The sequence below is a fragment of the Asterias amurensis genome, chromosome 7 (assembly GCF_032118995.1).
Source record: "Asterias amurensis chromosome 7, ASM3211899v1".
In the NCBI taxonomy this organism is placed as follows: Eukaryota; Metazoa; Echinodermata; class Asteroidea; order Forcipulatida; family Asteriidae; genus Asterias; species Asterias amurensis.
In genome coordinates, this window is record NC_092654.1 from 20808949 (window position 1) to 20824377 (window position 15429).

The 15429-nt window shown below is 37.8% G+C and overlaps 1 protein-coding gene across 1 annotated transcript in view; it reads left to right on the top strand.

Annotated features, from left to right (window-relative positions):
• The window catches only part of LOC139939728 (uncharacterized), an 80703-nt gene extending 67861 nt beyond the window's left edge, over nucleotides 1-12842 (top strand). The window contains 18 exon segments of the mRNA XM_071935819.1: nucleotides 89-316; nucleotides 1157-1192; nucleotides 2600-2647; nucleotides 2902-2943; nucleotides 3658-3696; nucleotides 3833-3877; nucleotides 4270-4302; nucleotides 5474-5581; nucleotides 5708-5935; nucleotides 6569-6616; nucleotides 8141-8182; nucleotides 8443-8481; nucleotides 8634-8681; nucleotides 9343-9384; nucleotides 9630-9737; nucleotides 9874-10095; nucleotides 10785-10845; nucleotides 11070-12842. Of these exon segments, the coding sequence (XP_071791920.1) occupies nucleotides 89-316; nucleotides 1157-1192; nucleotides 2600-2647; nucleotides 2902-2943; nucleotides 3658-3696; nucleotides 3833-3877; nucleotides 4270-4302; nucleotides 5474-5581; nucleotides 5708-5935; nucleotides 6569-6616; nucleotides 8141-8182; nucleotides 8443-8481; nucleotides 8634-8681; nucleotides 9343-9384; nucleotides 9630-9737; nucleotides 9874-10095; nucleotides 10785-10804 (1376 nt within the window). The 3' untranslated portion in view covers nucleotides 10805-10845; nucleotides 11070-12842.
• The last annotated feature ends 2587 nt before the right edge of the window (nucleotides 12843-15429 follow it).

Sequence of the window (15429 nt, forward strand, 5' to 3'; positions counted from 1 at the left end):
AACCAAATTTGCTTCATTTGCACGAGAACGCTTACTTCGCAGTAGTTAACTAATACATCTTTCCATTTTATTTTCATTTTTCTTGTAGATGTTACCAGAACAAAAATGAGCATCAAAGATGAGAGTGGTAAAGAACTGAAATCGGAATCGCTGCAAGGAAAAGTCAAAGAGAACCGTTTGGTATTCACAATCTTCTTGATAACTGGAGGTGTAGAAATCAAACTGGAAGGTGAACAACGAGTTTTCCTGGAGTATGTTACCCAGGGCAGGAAGTCTAAGTGCACAAGAGTTAGAGAGACATATACAAGAACCAAATGTAAGACTTTCATCCTTCCATGTTAACCTAAAAACGAGGGTTTAAACGAACCTTGTTTTAAACAATAGTAAAACTATATATAATAGTGTTTTTTAGAACTCAAGAACAGAACATAGTATACCCAACCAAATCAGAAAGCTTAATTTGAAGATTAAAGGCACTGGGCACTATCGGTAACAAATGTTAGCATAACAACTTCCTTGGTACCGAGCAATGGAGAGCTCTTGATAGTAAACAAAACATTGTGAGAAATTGCTCACTTTGAGGTAAGAGAAAGAGGTTATTTCTCACTCAAATAATAAAAGTATTCAGCTGGAGCCTTTCTATGCATCTGAAAGCGCACAAAGTAACACAACAAGGGTGTGTATTCGTTCGTTATTCTTTTGCAACTGCGATAACCAATTAAGTCGAAACTTTCACAGATTTGTTTTGTATGCATATGTTGTGATACACCAGTTGAGAATACTGCCCTTTCGACAATTATTATTAAAGTGTCAGTGCATTTAAAAATGTCAACAATTTGTTTCCTGCGAGCGGAAGGTTAAAGGTAAAGAAAAACAGTGAAAAAGAAAAAAGCAAGTTACACATAGACTAGTTGTAGTTCTATATCAATTAATAATTGTAACATTTCAAATCAGTCGTAAGAATGTTTTATATGATTATATTACATGTACTTTATTACAACAAGAGACAATTACATGTAAGACAATTTTTGATTGTGTGTACTTTGGACAGTTTATGTCATAGTGTAATTTTCAAAGCCATGAGATTAAAACATCATTACAATTTTGAACGAATACCAATAACATCCTTCTAATGACGATTAAAATTCCTATGCAGCGACTGGACGAAGCATTGACAGGCGAACGAGGTCAGGTATGTTCCTAACCGACTTTGGTTCCGGGTCACAAAAATTGTAGTGTAATGAAACTCAAATATTATTGAAACAATTCCAAGAAATGACGTTAGTTAGACTTAAGTTAGACTTAATGATACAGAAAGGCACTTAGCACACTTGTGTACCCAGCTACTGAATTCAGCATATATGTTAATTGTGAACAAATGAAAATCAATATTATGTAACATTTTTACATGGGATCTGATGTTAATAGAAGCATAGAAGTACCTGCAGATGCTACGACTCACTTGTACAATTAACAAGATTATTCAAACGGAATAATGTTATGAACAACGGGGTGCACACACAAATATATCCAATGAGTTTGCAAACTTTCGCATTATCCCAAACAAAAGTTTACTTTAGGATGTAATTTATTATTGTTGATTATGAGGTTGTTCTTGCTGCTTTATTAGTTGCTGCTGCTGCTTTTGCTGCTGCTGCTTTTGCTGATGCTGCTGCTCTGCCGCTGCTGACATTGCTGCTGCTGCTGCTGCTGCGCTGCTGATAGTGTTGGTGCTCTGCTACTGCTGCTGTTGCTACTGCTGCTGCTGCTGATGCTGTTGTTTGTCATTGCTGGTGCTGCTGCTTTTGCCGCTGCTTTTGCTGATGCTGATGCTGCTGCTCTGCCGCTGCTGACGTTGCTGCTGCTGCTGCGCTGCTGCTGGTGTTGCTGCTCTGCCGCTGCTGATGCTGATGCTGCTGCTCTGCTACTGCTGACGTTGCTGCTGCTGCTGCGCTGCTGCTGGTGTTGCTGCCCTGCCGCTGCTGGTGCTGATGCTGATGCTGCTGCTCTGCCGCTGCTGACGTTCCTGCTGCTGCTGCGCTGCTGCTGGTGTTGCTGCTCTGCCGCTGCTGGTGCTGATGCTGCTGCTCTGCCGCTGCTGACGTTGCTGCTGCTGCTGCGCTACTGCTGGTGTTGCTGCTCTGCCGCTGCTGATGCTGATGCTGCTGCTCTGCCGACGTTGCTGCTGCTGCTGTAAACACTTACATTTTTAATGTTTTTATAATGTTTGTTCTTGTTGTGTATCTTTTAAACTCAATTCAGCCCTCGGGCTAAGATGTTAGAATTTTTAATAAACCAATAATAATAATAGCAATGCTGCTGCTCTGCTGCTGCTGACGTTGCTGCTGTTGCTGCGCTGCTGCTGGTGTTGTTGCTGCTGCTGCTGCTCTGCAGCAATTGCAATTGCTAATACTGCTGCTGCTTTATCGCTGATGATATTGCTGCTGCTGCTGCTGACGTTGCTGCTGCTAATGTTGTGTTGGTGTGGTTTCTGTTTCTGGTCAATGTCTTTAAGAAGCTGGTGCTACTGAAAGTTTAAATTTTTGAGTACAGGCGTGTTTGTAATTCGTTTATAATTTTTTTTATTTTTACTTTTCAGATACAGATGTTGTTAAGACCAGCAGTCAAAGGCTCAGGCAGAGACGAAGTAAGCATTTGTACCAAAATTAACATTTTCCGAAGTATTGTTTTTTTTACTTGGATTGAATAATAAGCTAGTCCGGTTTTGGATCGTTTCTAAATTAAATTTAATTAAATGTAGGCAAAATGTTATTGCTGTGTACTTCGGAAATATTATATTTCATTGTGTTGTTTTCCAAAGCCACAAGATAAACAAAAAAATACATCTGAACGAATCAGAAATAAAGGTAACCTTTAACAACGATAAATATGTATTTGCAGGGGGTGAAGGTAGCAGTGGAAGAAGCAGTGGATCAACTTCAGGTAGGTTCCATACCGATTTGAGTTCCGTGTGACAAAGAGTGTAGTGTCTCCAAATGATCTAGATAAAAATTCAATGATGGGGCTCATACCTGAAAGGTTCTAACCTAAAATATCATCTAATTCTAGAATGCATTAAAGTGTGTGCGTGTGTGTGTGTGTGTTTTATTCAGTATTTCTATGTGTATTGTGGCGAAACCCGTCCGGTCGGCACCAGCACAGGACGAGCGGCAGTCCTGCTGGTACTCGGGGTGAGGTCTATGGAGACCGCGCGTATATCGCCGCCTGTGATTAAATGTAGGGGAAGGGGGTCTAGAATCCTAAATAAGGTTTTATGCTAATAAATATCTTTAGTCGTACTTATTTGAATTCTCGGTGGGCGAAATTGATTGCCTCTTTACGAAATTGAAAATGATTAAATCAGCAAAATCTCTAGTCGAACCAGCTTTGCTAATTTGAATGTGATTGTGTGTCATGAAAAAGAATGAGTGTGCTAGGAACTTGAATGCCTCAAAACGAAATTGAATGACCGAATTCTGAATTTGAAGCGCAGTAAAAACCGGTGAGGCAAAATAGCTTTAATTCGAGCGCCTGAAAATGAAATTGGCTGCTCATTTGCCGAATTTGACCGAGAAAACCTATAATAGTGTCCACTGCCTTTAACAACAGTTGTTAAATTAACGTGTTAAATCACCGATTCCTCTTTTCTTGTGACAGGGTCAAGTTCTGAAGAGAAAAAAGCCATTTCTGTTGGAGGTTAGTAATTTGTTTGTATTTAAAATAAAATAAAGAGTTATATGTTTGTGGTTGGGATAAGTCAAGTGTAGTCACAATAGCCTTGTGTTACATTCTCCCTTTCTAATTTGACTGAATTAATCATTTTCTTTAACAGCAACGGTAAACAAGAACACAGATGTAACTAGAAGACGAAGACCAGGTAATATCATTATTAAGTCGTTTAACGCATATCTATGCAATTAAAGTGCTGTTCGAGTTTTTAAACAATGCGAGATCAAATAGATATTATCAAATGTTATTTTGGTGTAAATCTGATATAATATCATATGTCACCATGTTGTTTTTCTAAGACAAAAAAATAAATACGTTACAGAAGCTGAACGAAAACGAAGTAATAGTTTTCTGCTTGTTACTTGAAAGTTGAAAACGTCAACATTTTATTTGCAGCGAATAGAAGTTTAAAGGTAAAGAGATAAAACGTGGAAGTGAACAAAGCAAGTTACAAAGTGACCGATTATAGTTGTATGTCAAAATGAATGCAATATACGTGATGGTAAAAATTGTGTAACTCTTCTTATCAATATTTTACAGCTGCAAGTTCATCGGCTACATTGGTCTCAGGAGGTATGTTTTCGTTTCCTTTAGAAAATCCCCACCCCCCCCCAAAAAAAAAAAACTTATTACACTCAACCCTATATTGATTTACGGTACCAAGAACAATGTCAGACGGAGAATCATGTTTAGTTTAAGTCGAAGAATGTGTCAGCATCGTGAGATTATTTGTGTTTGGTGAATCTGTGGAGTTGACTGTCTTCAATCCTCCGAATACGAAATACCTCAATCTTCAAACGGCAGCTCCAAACGGGTTGTTATAAAAACCCCTCGACCCGCACGATCCTTCGACGTCCGCCCCATAATCGAAGAATTTCCCAATTCCGAATTCATAAAATGTCGCTTTACGGCCGAGTAAGAATTAAGTCCCCGATTTAGAATTCACAGTGTGTGGTCCGCAACGCAACTTTCTTCCACGATCGACTAGATGTGATTTCAAGTCTGAGACTGCGGCTATATTTATCTGCCACACAGAATTGCGAGTATTTACTCTCCGCTTCCGCACGCACACCGATTGGAGACCCCAAAACACGTGTGGGCCATTTGGTCGGTCGGGTCTACAACCTTGAGCTCCGATTAGAGCAACTAGTAGTACCATGGAGGAATAGTACACGGGACGGGAGCGATCGGCCGGAAACGGCTCTGCCTGATCATCACGTAATGAGTTGGCCGTAATCGTACTCGGGCGGTAAACGCAGGTTCCCAGTTGGGATAATAATCTACGTAGTCGACGTCAGCCTACAAAATTGTGTGCGTTTGTGGCAATTTCGGTGTACATAAAAAAAAATTGCATTCCCATTCATAATTTTTTGGTTAAAAGGCGTTTAAAAATACAATTATAGACACTTAAACAATTGAAAATTCGAGGTTTGAAATATTTTTTTCAAAAACTTTTTGAATAATCTGTTCGATGCGCGTGGGTTGTGTGTACGCGCGCGCACTTAGATTACGCGCGCGCTTAGATAACGCGATGTTACTATAGCTATGAATTGCGTTCCGCGTGATAATCTTGCGCGCCCGACAAGCGGAAGCCAGCTTGTTATAAAACTGGTCATTATCAAAGGTTTATACACCCCACGTGACGCGCTCTCCACCAATAGGAATTAAGAAACTGTCTGAGGAATTTATAAACACAGTGTTCTGATGTATATTTCTTTTGATTTGTTTCTCCGTCATATTTTAGATACAGAACAGGTAGATTGGACTCAGAAAAAGTTTGAAGTCAACTTTGAGGATAGAGTCGAGGATATCCTCGACTTGACGTTTCAAGATGGCAAAGTATTGAGAATCGGTAAGTATTTTTTATTTAGCCGAAAATCGGCGTCTGGTTATTTCATTTGCTTCATTTGCACGATAACGCTTACTTCGCAGTAGTTAACCGATACATCTTTCCATTTTATTTTCATTTTTCTTGTAGATGTTACCAGAACAAAAATGAGCATCAAAGATGAGAGTGGTAAAGAACTGAAATCGGAATCGCTGCAAGGAAAAGTCAAAGAGAACCGTTTGGTATTCACAATCTACTTGATAACTGGAGGTGTAGAAATCAAACTGGAAGGTGAACAACGAGTTTTCCTGGAGTATGTTACCGAGGGCAGGAAGTCCAAGTGCACAAGAGTGAGAGAGACATATACAAGAACCAAATGTAAGATTTCCATCCTTCCATGTTAACATAAATATGAGGGTTTTAAAGCCATTGGACACTTCCGGAACAGGAAAAAAAATCACAGATTTACAAATTACCTACAGGGTTTACAGAAGGTAATGGTAAAAGACTTCTCTTGAAATATTATTCCATGAAATGCTTTACTTTTTGAGAAAACATTAAAACAATTATCAATTCTCGATATAGAGAATTACGGATTTATTTTAAACACACGTCATGACACGGCGAAACGTGCGTAAACAAGGATGGGTTTTCCCGTTATTTTCTCCCGACTTCGATGACCGGTTGAGCCTTAATTTTCACAGGTTTGTTACTTTATGTATAAGTTGTGATACACGAAGTGTCACGTGGGCCTTTGGAAAATACTCTTCGTCGAAAGTGTCCAATTGCTAATATAATATAACCTAAATACAAAATAAAATAAAAATGTAGGATAATATGTTATTGTCGTTTTTCAAATCCATAGAGAACAACAGAACATCGAATCTAACAGAATCGGAAATACAAGTATTATATTTATTTATACAAATAACAGGTATATTTTTGTGTTCCAATAAGCCAAGTGTGATCACGATAACCTCTGGTTACTGAATTAATTATTTCCTTTAACAGCAACGGTACAACAGGGATCAAGGCGCCGTGTTTACAGTCGACAAAGAGGTAAGATCGTTGTAATCACCAAACGCGTTTTAATGTACGTCTTGTAATTAAGTATTTGGAAGTATTATATGTCATTTATGTTGTTTTCGAACACAAAAGATTAACTATCATTACAATGTCTGAACGAATCATAGTATTCTGCTATTCATGGGAGGTTAAACAACTTCAACTGTTTACTTGCAGCGAGTAAAAGTTTACATTGAAAACGAACAAAGCAAATTTTATAATAACTAGAAGTATAGTTCTAGGTCAAAATGATTGCAAGGTTTCCAGTCTGTCGCACTTAGTAGATTAGTACAGTTTCGGATCGTTTCCAACCTAATAATTATGTGATGGTAAATGGTAAAAGTAATACAATTTCTGATTAATTAGACTGAATATAACAATGTCTTTGCAGCAAGTGGAGGTAGCAGTAGTGTAGTGAAAGTGTCACAATGGTGGTAGTGTTTCAACACGGGTCGCAATGAAATTCCAATAATGAAATCATACAATGAAAGTTTTTAACTTAAAACCGATTGTAAAGCATCCACCACTTTCTTCTATGCATCTTTATACTTGCCTGTAGTCAAGGCCTGCTTCATAAACCGGAAACGCGCGGAGTGGTGGAGCCGTGAGGGCCTACCTTTAACAACTTTGACTGCGGTTTCTTTTATTTAAGCCTTGTTGATTAATATGTATCGACTGGCACAACTGTGCGGCACCTAACTGTGCGGCACCTAAATGTAGCCCGAGCCCTAAATGTAGCCCCAAACATGTACCTAGATGTAGCCCGAACCTAAATGTAGCCCCAAACATGTACCTAGATGTAGCCCGAACCTAAATGTAGCCCCAAACATGTACCTAAATGTAGCCCGGACCTAAATGTAGCACCAAACATGTACCTTAATGTAGCCTGACCTAAATGTAGCCCCAAACATGTACCTAGATGTAGCCCGAACCTAAATGTAGCCCCAAACATGTACCTAAATGTAGCCCGGACCTAAATGTAGCCCCAAACATGTACCTAAATATCGCCCGAAAATTGTACCTAAGCGTCGCCCGGAATATACAGACGCAAAGTTGTACCTTAAGTGAGAGTGTAATTTTATATTTAGGATAATGTTTGGGGCTACATTTCGGTCAGGCTACATTTAGGGCTCGGGCTACACTTGTGCTGCACAATCGACTAATGCTAGCAAATTTGTAGCAACAAGCCAAACCAATCAGAGGCGACGGGGTCAGTGGGTCAGCAACATCGGTGTGTGCTGTTCGCAGTGTAATAATCCCAAGTTCTGTGGAAACAATAACGGGCATATTATTCGGATGGGATGCGAACCCACGACCTTTGCAATTCTAGAGAAGATGCTTAACCAACTAGAAAACTACGAGTTCATGCAGGGAATCTGTAGGGTCCATCAATCAGCACGGTGTGATTGGCTGTTTGGATTATATATCCAGATTCATGAGGAAAGCTTGGCTAGAAAAAAAAGTGCAAATGAAGAGAAATAATAGTATCCTTTAATAACGATAAACATTTATTTGCAGGCGGTGAAGGTGGCAGTGGAAGTAGGGGTGGATCAAATTCAGGTAGGTTCCTACCGATTGGGGTTCCGTGTGACAAAGAGTGTAGTGTTTCCAATGATTTTAATAAAACTTCAATAATGGGCTCATACCTGAAAGGTTCTAATCTAGACCTGTTAATAAAATATCAACTAATCCTGGGATGGATTTTAGTGAGTGTGTTTTATTCAGTATTTCTAGGTGTGGTTTACACCAGGATGAAACCATTAACAACAGTTGTTAAATTAACGTGTTAAATCACTGAATCATCTTTTCTTATGTGGCAGGGTCAAGTTCTGAAGAGAATAGAGCCATATCTGTTGGAGGTAAGTCATTTATTTGTATTGTAAAAAAAAAACAAAAAAAAAAAAAACGGTTTATGTTTATGGATGCGAGAAGTTAAGTGTAGTCACGATGGCCGTTTATAACCTTTCCCTTCTAATTTGACTGTCATAAATGAATTATTTTTCTTGAATAGCAACGGTAAACAAGAACACAGATGTATCTACTCGAAGACGAACAGCAGGTAAAATCATTGATTCATTAAATTGTACTATATGTCTTGCAAACAAGTTTTTAAACTATGCAAAATCAACTAGATTTAGCGAAATTCATGTTGCTTTTTAAGACTCAAATTTGCATTTAATTATTTTTTTTTTACATGAAAACCTTATTAACCACTTATTGTCGATTAATGTTTCTTGATTGAGCATAATCTTTATGACACAGTTTAACTTCGTCAATACTTGTTTAATAATCTGATAATTTATGTTTAAATTACCCGGTAAATACAACGTTACTATTTTCCGGGTAAAAATACACGTTGTGCAACTTTCTACTTTGTAAGCAAGCAAGAAGCTTTTTTTTATTTTTTTGGTCAATCCTTTTTGCCTGTAATTGCTGAGAAGTTTTTGAAAAATCTAAATATGTCATCAAACAGATGTCATTTTTTTGTACTTTGGAAAAACAAATTCCTTTCCAAAAAACAGGTCGTCGAGTTGAATTTGCTCCATAGATCCGATTGGTGCTCGTTTGTAACTGACCTAAACAAAACTAATTTTCTTCCTTAACTTTAACAGTTTACGTTCAACAAAATGTATCCTTCATCGAGATGTTCATATTGAATGTATTTGAAACCTTGGTTTATATTACTTCAACTAACGGTATTTTTATCAAATGTGTTACAGCTGCAACGGTTCAAAGTTCATCAGCTACATTGGTCCCTGGAGGTATGTTTTCGTGTCCTTTAGAAAGCCCAAATACGTTGCTGTCGATGACATAACTTGTTGCCATTTGTGAACCTTAACTTTTTTTCTCAAACGGAGAATCACACACCGTTCAGTTAAAGTCGGAGAATGTGCCAACATCGTGGGATTATTTGTATTTGTTGAATCTGTGTAGTTGACTGTCTTTTGTATAGACATAAATACAGTGTTCTGAGGTATGCTTTTGGTTTGTTTTCTCTCATCATTAGAAATGCAACAAGTGGATTGGACTCAGAAAAAGTATGAAGTCAACTTTGCTGATAAAATCGAGGACATCCTTGACTTGACGTTTCAAGATGGTAGCGTTTTGACAATTGGTAAGTTTTTTTTATTTAGCCGAAAATTATTTGATTTGCTTTATTTGTATGTGAACGCTTCCTTCACATTATATAACCAATCCTTTTTTTTTTTTTTTTTTTAAGTCAATCTGTTCTATGTTTAATTTTCTCGTAGATGTCACCAGAACAAGAATGACCATCAAAGATCAGAGTGGTAAAGAACTGAAATCGGAATCGCTACAAGGAAAAGTCCGGGACAACCGTTTGGTATTCACAATCTACTTGATAACTGGAGGTGTAGAAATCAAACTGGAAGGTGAACAACGAGTTTTCCTGGAGTATGTTAAGGCGGGAAGAACGTCCAAGTGCACAAGAGTGAGAGAGTCGTACAAATCATGTAAGATTTCCATCCTTCCATATTGAAGATGCTATGTCAGATTTTTTGCCCCAAACATTAAAAAATATATTTTTTTGAGTGAATGGTATTTCAAAGAGTATCAACCGCTCTAACGAAAAAAATTTTAACTTTTACCTTTAATGGTCAGGAACCACGACAAAAATTTAAAACGTTGCTTATAAAACACATAAGAATTGGTCACGTGATATATTGTCGGGATCCCGACAAAAACTAATGTTGAGCACTGTTTCACTGCTACTAATAATTGGCGGACTTTTTCGAACTTTCTAGGGATCATTTTTGTAACGTTGTAACCAAAATGCATAACACTGTGCTTCGTTGATTCTTCATGAGTGTTATACAATAACTGTTTGTTCAATTTTAAGTGTTATTATTAGTTTTCTCTAAACAGGTAACTATTAAGTGGTTGTTAGTTAAAGTACTGCCATTTCAGAGCAAACGGTAGTCCGTGCCGATTGTTCAATACGCAATTTTGCGAACTCCGCTTTCGGTTGGATAAAGGTTGGAGTCCATGCTTCACTTGGCATTTTTACTTTTCAAATCCTATTTAAAACACTGCATGCACTGAACCATCAATATGCTTTTCACTTCAATACTGAACTGTTTTCATTCTTTATTTTGTTGTTGTAAATGCTCTTTATTTTTAAACAATTCTTTATCACCTGTAGCATACAGAAGATACCTTTAAAACGAATGGTTTAGAGACGACTTCTGGAGTCTTCAGTACCGGTATGTTCATAATATTTGTCACAATCATTTTGGAAGTTGTCACTTCCTTCAGCCTCCTTGGGTTTGGTGCTTTTAGCCCGCTAGACATGGAGAAAACCAATAAAATAGCACCGAAACGCTGACCATAATGTATTGGGGTGCTCGTTGTTGTTTGCATGTTTGCATGTTCTGTCACACTTCATAAATTATCTTTAAAAACAAATTTGTTTTCATGTCATGTTTAGAATTTCAGGAGTTGACGATTTTGGAGAAACAACGAAAGATCGCTTAAGGGACATACTTCTTGGTGACGGTTTTGTTTTCTTTTAATATTTTAATTAAGAATACACGATTGGGTAAAATAATATTGGCTACGGTGAAATTGTTTTAAAGTAATAATTACAATATATACATATTATTAGTTCTTTTAACATTAGACTACAGTATACAATAAGGGAGAATAAAATTTGCAGTTTTAAGAGCATTGGGTTTAATTAAAAAGTTGTAATAAAACAGAAACGGTTGTCTTGTTCACATTGCTTAACGGTCAATATAACTCAGTTACGTGGATCAATCTGTATGTTTTACATAAAAACGTTATTGAATTTGTATGAGATGTTTTAGAACACGCTCATAAGGTTTCTTATCCTGAGACATAATTCAAAAGATGGACATACTCTTGGTGTCTTGTTTGGTACCTGATGGGTACTCGTACACGGCTCAGCTTTGGTTTTTGTGTGTAGCAACGTATTCAACCCTCAATCGTCATGCCATGTTTAGCCTATGGCCCAATTTCATAAAACCTGTCAGCACGAAAACTTGCTTAGCACAGAAAAGTGTTGCTCAACAGAAACAGGTTACCAGCCAAAATTATATTAGGATTACACTTATGTGACTGGCGCCCCACTCATTTTTTGCTACGGAAAGAAGATTGTCAAGCAGTAATTTCTGCTTAAAAGCTTCAAGAGTTGTTGTATATAAACCCCCAAAAAGTGACAAATTTAAAATTGTTAAAAATGAACCTGATAATTCCCAAAACCTACTTTAGTTCGCACTTTCCCATACGTAAATTAATTTAAAGTTACGTAACGTGCCTGTCAGAGGGTTAAGGTGAACGACGGACAATTACAATCGCAGATATTCTTGCAAAAGTATATCGTTGGGAAAGGTGTTTAAAATCAATGTAGTAACGCAACTATCGGAATTAACCTCAACTTGTGTTTTGCTCGCTAGACAAACCATGGAATTGCCGACGGGGGGGGGGGGGGGGTTATTATCATGACAACAAGATAACTCAGGAAGGTATTGACGATCGATAAGAAACGATGAGTGACCTGGATTTATATTTACCTTATTTGCCATTTTGACTTGCTTGATGAATGTTTCGTTACTTTATAGTTATCTACAAATAATACTTGGTTAGGTGTACACTTTTGCTTGTTAAACTAAATGTATAGTTTTAAAAAAATATATATGAAGATTATAATGTAATTTAGCCTAATAATGTGTTTTAGTAAAATGAAAGAAATTGATTTTGAAACAAATTCTTGAAACAATTATAATTGAATAAAAGCAATGGAAAGTTCGCTTTTTCTATCAACATGTATAGAAACTAATGCTTTCCGCATACGTTTAGTATCTGATTATAGACATTACATTGGTATGTCAGAAAATGATGACAAGTCAACTTGTCATAGTGAGAGTGCTCAATATGGAACTTTCACATTATTGCATTGATGAAACTTAGACTGGTTGATGAAAAGCCTAATCAAAGCCCGTACTTACCTTGTGATGTTTGTTAACAGAATTGCCATTTTGATTGTATTTATTGTTGTTTTGTTTCGGGATTGTTATTTCTTCCAGTAAACATTACTCTCCAAGCAGTTGATTCAAATTAAGATTGGTGTTTAACGGTGAAGAATCAAGTAAAACAAATACTTATAAGGGCGTAGTTTAAGGTATAGAAGCAATAAGATCTATGAATGATGCTTTTATTAAACCATCACTTTGCAGATTAACTCTTTGGAATGATTGTGTCTCTTATTGACAAAGTCAAACACTCGATACTAAAAATAGTATAGAAATATTGAGTGGCTCAGAGTTGAATGGGAGCAATATTATCGCAAGGTAAAATTTGGACTGTTCCATTTCACGAGGCGGCACGAGGCGAAGCCGAGTGAAATGGAACAGTCCAAATTTTACAGAGCGATAATATTCCTTCCATTCCACGAATTAAAGCCACTCCATATTTGCTTTATATAACTGATATATATATCCTTGTAATTTGATGTATTTTAAAAGTATAACATTATTAAAAGTTCACACAAATTACTGACAACCAAAAATCAGCGCCGGCCGCGTAGCAGCAACAATGCACAAACAGAATCACAACCTTTTGCACAGGTGCTCGTTTGTTTTAACAGCGGCGCGGCGGCGCTGTACTGCTCAAAAACATTGGGAACAAGGATGATCCTGACTGTTGAATGGGAAATGCTATTACCCATGGGTGAACAGGTCTTTTTGATCGCCGGTGCGGATGGGAGTAATAGTGAATGTCACGTGAAGTAAGTTCCACCAATCAAATGACAAGGATCTGTATGTCAGTTATATAATGTGCATTATTTGTGGCGCTAATATAATAGGTCTTGGAGGTTTGTGCTTCAGTGACACGGGGGTGGTTTAGTTATGCAATTCTGATGCTATGGGTTTCATTGCACTGAATCAATTAAAGAAAGCATCGGTTGGACGTTTTTCAATTATATTCTTGTTGATGCATATTCAGTTTTATATGCGATACAGATTTGGTGTACTGTTTCACCTAAACACTTAAATTCACACTACTGCCTTTATCATTGGCTTAAGTTTGGGTACTTTATGTACGAAACAAATTACAAATGTCAACAAATTTACATTAAACTTACACTTGAAGATAATGTTAGTTGAAAGACAACCTTAAAATAAGATGCTGAAGTGGTGTAGTTTTTGAGAAATGAGTAAAAGAATTTCTTGAAAATAATTTTCGTCTCAGGAGGTCTGCCGGAAACATTAAAATAACGTCCATGAGTGTCTAATAGGCCTGTACATGTCACATGGCCTGTACATGTCACATACGAACTATTTATTCCATTTTGTGCACGCCCAGTTCTGAATAGTGAACAATGAACTTTGCACTGGATAATATAACTCACTTGCAGAACTTTACATACCGCCCATGGGGTAAACAAACTGGTGAGGGGGCTATGTGGCTTTTTTTTTCTTGATTAATATGTCTAACCAAACTGCATTGATCAAAAGATTGGCCACAGATGATTTTGCAATGAACAGGACAAGGTTGCTTTTGTTCGCTCTTCCGCCTCCCCTTATATCATCGCCACCCTTGCTACCACCGGTAGCTCAAAATATAGAAGTGCGTCCGCCTCCTTTGCCCCAAGACTGGCGGAACTTCGGACTAACCGACCAAACGCCCAACGTTGGAAACGATGTCTGTTCTAAATCAAAGGAACACGTTGCCTTGAATCGGTCGAGTTGGTCTTTGAAAAGCGTTTGTAACCGTTTGTTAAAAAATGCACACGATTAGAAAGATATTTTAACATTAGAATGTAATGATCCACACATGTTTGACTCGAAATGGCGTATTTTTCCTTTTACCACATCGACTAACATGGGCGGCCATTTATGGGAGTCAAATTTTTGACTCCCATAAATGGCCGACCGTGTTAGTAAAAGGTCCTCTCTGCCTGCAGCACACTGTGATAATATGACCTATTGGTAACCAACGACGCGACCAACCTCGACTAGCCTAGAATGGAAAGTCGCGGATAGTCGACTGGACTGGTCCAACAATCGTTGACCAGCGCGGGTTCGATCAGAGTTAGTCGACTATGGTTACCTATGGTCGTTGATCAAATGTTGCACTTAATTAAATTTTGGATTGAACCAACGCAATGCGGTTTAAAGTGCGGGGGCTCTCAGCTGTCCCACTGCACACCCGCCATACATCTCTTCTGTCATAAGGTATGCCCATCCTTTCTGTGCCAACAGTTGGACAATTGGGCTAAAGGTGAATCTGGGCATAGTCGTGGTGCGCCCTTCCGACCACCAGCTTTCGGACATTAAAGATTTGCTTACGTTCCAGTAAGGAGGGGACAGGCAGTGCTTCTGGTGTAATAAAAAAGGGTGATCATTCAAAACTCAGGTTACATGCCTGAACATTACCACACGTCCACTTTAGGTTCTCACGATCCTCATTTACGTTCTGGTACAGACCTATAAGACGAATATGAGTTTAGCATGTATAATAGTAGTACGCGACTCCCCTAGGAACATTGCTCTTAGATTTTCACTTTTTATTTCTTAAAAACTTGACGACCAATGAAACTGAAACTTCTACAGGTAAATTATACAACAATCATCCACAAAGAGTAGGGATTCATTTCATGGCCAAAAACTTGATATACGAAAGGTATCAAACACTTTAAATACTTTAGCCTTTGTCGGTACAACTATTAACTATTATTCATAAATACCTCAGACAGTTTCGCAATTCCTATTGGTGGAAAGCGTCAGGTGGGGGTGTTTAAACGATTGATAGTTACCAGCTGGAGC